This window comes from Oncorhynchus clarkii, chromosome 16 (assembly GCF_045791955.1).
Source record: "Oncorhynchus clarkii lewisi isolate Uvic-CL-2024 chromosome 16, UVic_Ocla_1.0, whole genome shotgun sequence".
NCBI lineage: Eukaryota > Metazoa > Chordata > Actinopteri > Salmoniformes > Salmonidae > Oncorhynchus > Oncorhynchus clarkii.
In genome coordinates this window covers 19991864-19995634 of record NC_092162.1, presented here as the reverse complement: position 1 = coordinate 19995634, position 3771 = coordinate 19991864, and the positions used below count along the sequence as shown (strand labels likewise).

General features: G+C 40.3%; 1 protein-coding gene across 1 annotated transcript; it reads right to left on the bottom strand.

The window, feature by feature from the left end:
- Positions 1–177: 177 nt before the first annotated feature.
- LOC139368155 (H1.0 linker histone) lies at positions 178–1620 on the bottom strand. Its single transcript, XM_071106754.1, has one exon. The coding sequence runs from the start codon at positions 1396–1398 to the stop codon at positions 802–804; it is 597 nt and encodes a 198-aa protein (XP_070962855.1). The 5' UTR covers positions 1399–1620; the 3' UTR covers positions 178–801.
- Between the last annotated feature and the right edge of the window lie 2151 nt (positions 1621–3771).

Below are 3771 nucleotides of genomic sequence, written 5' to 3'. Positions count from 1 at the left end.
AGGAAGCTCTCCTTTTGACTCGTTTTATATGCTTAGAATTTTGTTAATAATTGTTTCATTCCTCAATCGCCCCTCGATTACGTAATATGTGCAATGTATTCAAATAAGTGTTGCGAACGGTCGTTTAGACATGTACGCCTACGCATGCTTAAAATGCGCGTGAAGTTGTGACACATATTTCAATGAGAAAAGTTTATTGTATTATAAACAGTTTCAAAAGTAATGCAATACATAGTCCGCAGTGTATTACAAATAGACTGAATTAATTGAACATGGTTGGTTTTCAAAGTAGTAGCATTAATCAATTGAACATGTTTTTTTACAAAGTAGTAGCATAGAGTCCGCATTTGGAGCCATTACGCATCACTTGAAAATCTTGCTGACGTCCATTGCCTACACAGTTCTATACATTGTATAGTTTAACAATGCTCGCTATTGAAACGTGTGTTTTCGGAATGACCTCGTGCAAAGAGAACAATAACTATTCACTTGTTCCAATAGCCTAAACAATAATAATTCCAGATTAGTGTCACATATATTTTCTAACAGGTCCATATGCTACAGGTTTCCAAAGATCACAGAGGATTAATAGCGTACATAGTAGCCCAACAATGAATGCTGTCACACACCAACACTTTAATTCCAGACCCTCTTTTACAGCATCAATGGAGTGGAAAACAATAGGTAAAAACGTATAAGTTCCCATGAGACCATACAAAAATAATATTACATATACGAAAAACATTTCCTCAAAGTATTTACAGTGACTTTTATTATAATAAGTCTCTCTGAAATGTCAATTTACTTCTTCTTTGCGGCTTTCTTGGCTGCGGCCTTGGGTTTGGGTTTCGCAGCTTTGGCCTTCTTGGGTTTCGTTGCCTTGGCTGGCTTGGCCACCTTGGTTTTCTTTGCTACTTTCTTGGGCTTTGGTGCCGCTTTCTTCGGGGACTTTTTCACTTTCTTCACTGCCACTTTTGCTTTCTTAGCTTTTACTGGTGATTTGGCCACCTTCTTGGGCTTTGCAACCTTCTTGGGCTTGGCGGCTTTAACAGGCGACTTCTTTGCTTTCACAACGGTTTTAACTTTAGGTGCCTTTTTGGTGTCCTCTGCTTTCGCCAGTTTGAAGGAGCCTGACGCTCCGATGCCTTTGGTGTGGCGCAGGACCCCTTCACTCACCATCCTCTTCAGAGACAGCTTAATCTGAGAATCGGCATTGTCCCCCACCTTGTAGTGGCTTTTGATGTACTTCTGGACAGATTGTCTGGACGCACCTCCACGGCTTTTATCTGCATGGACGGCTGCCTTAATCATATCCGAGTATTTCGGGTGTGAAGCAGGTTTCTTGGGTGCCTTCGCCTTTTTTGCCTTTGGGGCTGGAGCTGCCGCCGTCTCTGCCATAGTTGACTCGTGAGAGTTGTTGAATTCTGTGAGAATATGCGGGTTCAGTTAAAGTATTCCCGTCTGTCACAAAACGTCAAAAGCTGCTAAATAAATATTTCCTAACTTGTAATAGTCCTGGAAAGGTCCGGGTTAGCTATAACGCAGAGCTTTATAATACAAAAAGTTGATGTAAATTTGCCACACACGATGGCGCGTCACAGCTGATTTTCTATTAAGGCATCTTATTCTACAAACGTTCCTCTGACTTTATGAAGCGGACGCGCGGACGTGATTGAGAACACCAACCGCCAGCAGCTGATCCAGCAGGCTCCATGGAACTCACGTAGTCCCGTTTGTGTTTCTTCATCCTCGAACTCTTGCTAAATTTAAAAAGTATTGAATTGCATATGTCTACAAAATCGACTGGCTTGAAAGTAGACACTTTGGGCTTTACGGGCATATTCATATTTTTATAGAATTCGCTGACCGATAAACTTTTATTTCATGAAAACCTTCCCGAAGCACTGCGCGTTGTTATCAATATTGAATAATTCCTATTAAATTGACCCAAACAGACAGAACCGACGATACAAATGACGAATGCATAATGAAAATGAATCAATACTTTAACGAATGCACATGGTTTGACCCGTGCAACAGCTCGTTTTTGCTTTTAATACACCGATATAATTTTCGAACTAACACAGCCCGGCCATTGACTTTGAGTGACGTGGTCGAGATTATTTACTGTTTAACCTCCTATAAATAAATGACAGAATATCTGATGTATGGGTAAAGCATCTGCTGTTAATATAGATTTATATAGGCTTTAGTGGAATGGTTACGTTTAATTTCTTTGATGTTTTAAGGCAGAATTGGGAATAAACAAACTGGCACTATGCTTCTTGCGACTGTGCTCCATTGTCAGGAAAGTTGCCAACACCTCCAAAGATCTGCTTCTCTGATAATAATTCACGGAATCTGTCAACATTTTCATCAAAGAAACATGATTATCTGATATTTGACGTGGTATTCGCTCAAGTGTGAGTGACAACTATCTACACAAAACTAAACCTATCATTTAACATAGGGCGCATTGATGACATTCTTTTGTTCAGTGGCTGGTAGTCTATAGGAGCGTCGACTGAACAACATGACTACGCGTGAATCAACACATATTTCCCACTGCTATAAATGTTTAATGCGCAGTGATACAGGCTACATTTGTTACAACAGGAAACATTGCAATTGTTTGTTTTTATTTCAGATTTTCATCTGATATTTTTGCCCTGTAGCTCAAACGCCATCTTGGATCCCTTAGTAAAAGTCATATTACTTTTTAATTCATTTTCTGATATTAGGCATTTATGACTGTTTGCAATAAAGTAATTGTGACGTGTTATTTTTCCTAATATATATATATATTCGAATCACAACTTTTTATGTCATACTTTGCAGTTGGTCCATAACGTGACATAACACTGTCAAGCAGGTTTAGGCTAATTGTAGCAGGTGGTGTTTCCAATTTTGACCATTATTCAAGTCGTAGGATACCTAGTTATGCCAATAGCCTACTAGTCATCATAGCGTATGTATTCAAAATCGTATGAAAAATGTATTCAAATTCTTATGGAATAGACTGCACAAAGACGGACCACGACTATACAGTTTTGCTGTATGCTCTCTCTCTCCTTCCTCGCTCTGACCCTTTCTCTTCTCCCTCCTCCCTCTCTCAGATGAGTAGCCTATAAATGCGTGTGCGACAGTATGTGTGGGTTAGTGGGTGAATGAGTGAATTAGGGAGCGCGCTAAATGAACGAATGAATGCGCGCGCACTGTCGTTAGGTTTGTAGTGAAAATTCGTATTCACGCTGACGAGTGCCAACAGTGGTCGACCTCTTTCGGACGTTCATGGCCTCCTTAATCGATATTTGTCAATTTTCTTATGGTCACAGAACACTCAAAAGTGTCAGAAGAAGGGTAGTTCTTCCGTCGGGGGTTGTGCCTAGGGTTTGGTGCTGAAAACAGCACCCAAACGCACTTCTTGCGCTACAAGGCCACTCCCTCCTTTCACCGACAGAGGGACGTCTTTAACAATGGACGGACGGCCTGCTGGGTCAACAGAATCCATCGCATTATTCTTTGATTATTTGAAGACCATAATGAATCAGTAGTCATATGCGCCAACTGTAGGGTTTGTAAATTAATTGACCTATGGCTACTGTAAACATACCCTCACTTGAATCTGTGCAGGATCTACAGCCATTTGTAACACCTCGCAATCATTGCATAATAGTGCCATATTTGGGTGTTTTGCTCGTGTTTCTGATGTAAGGTGTGTTGTGATTGTTAGATGTAAGAAAATTTACAATTATTTATTAATGATGGTGA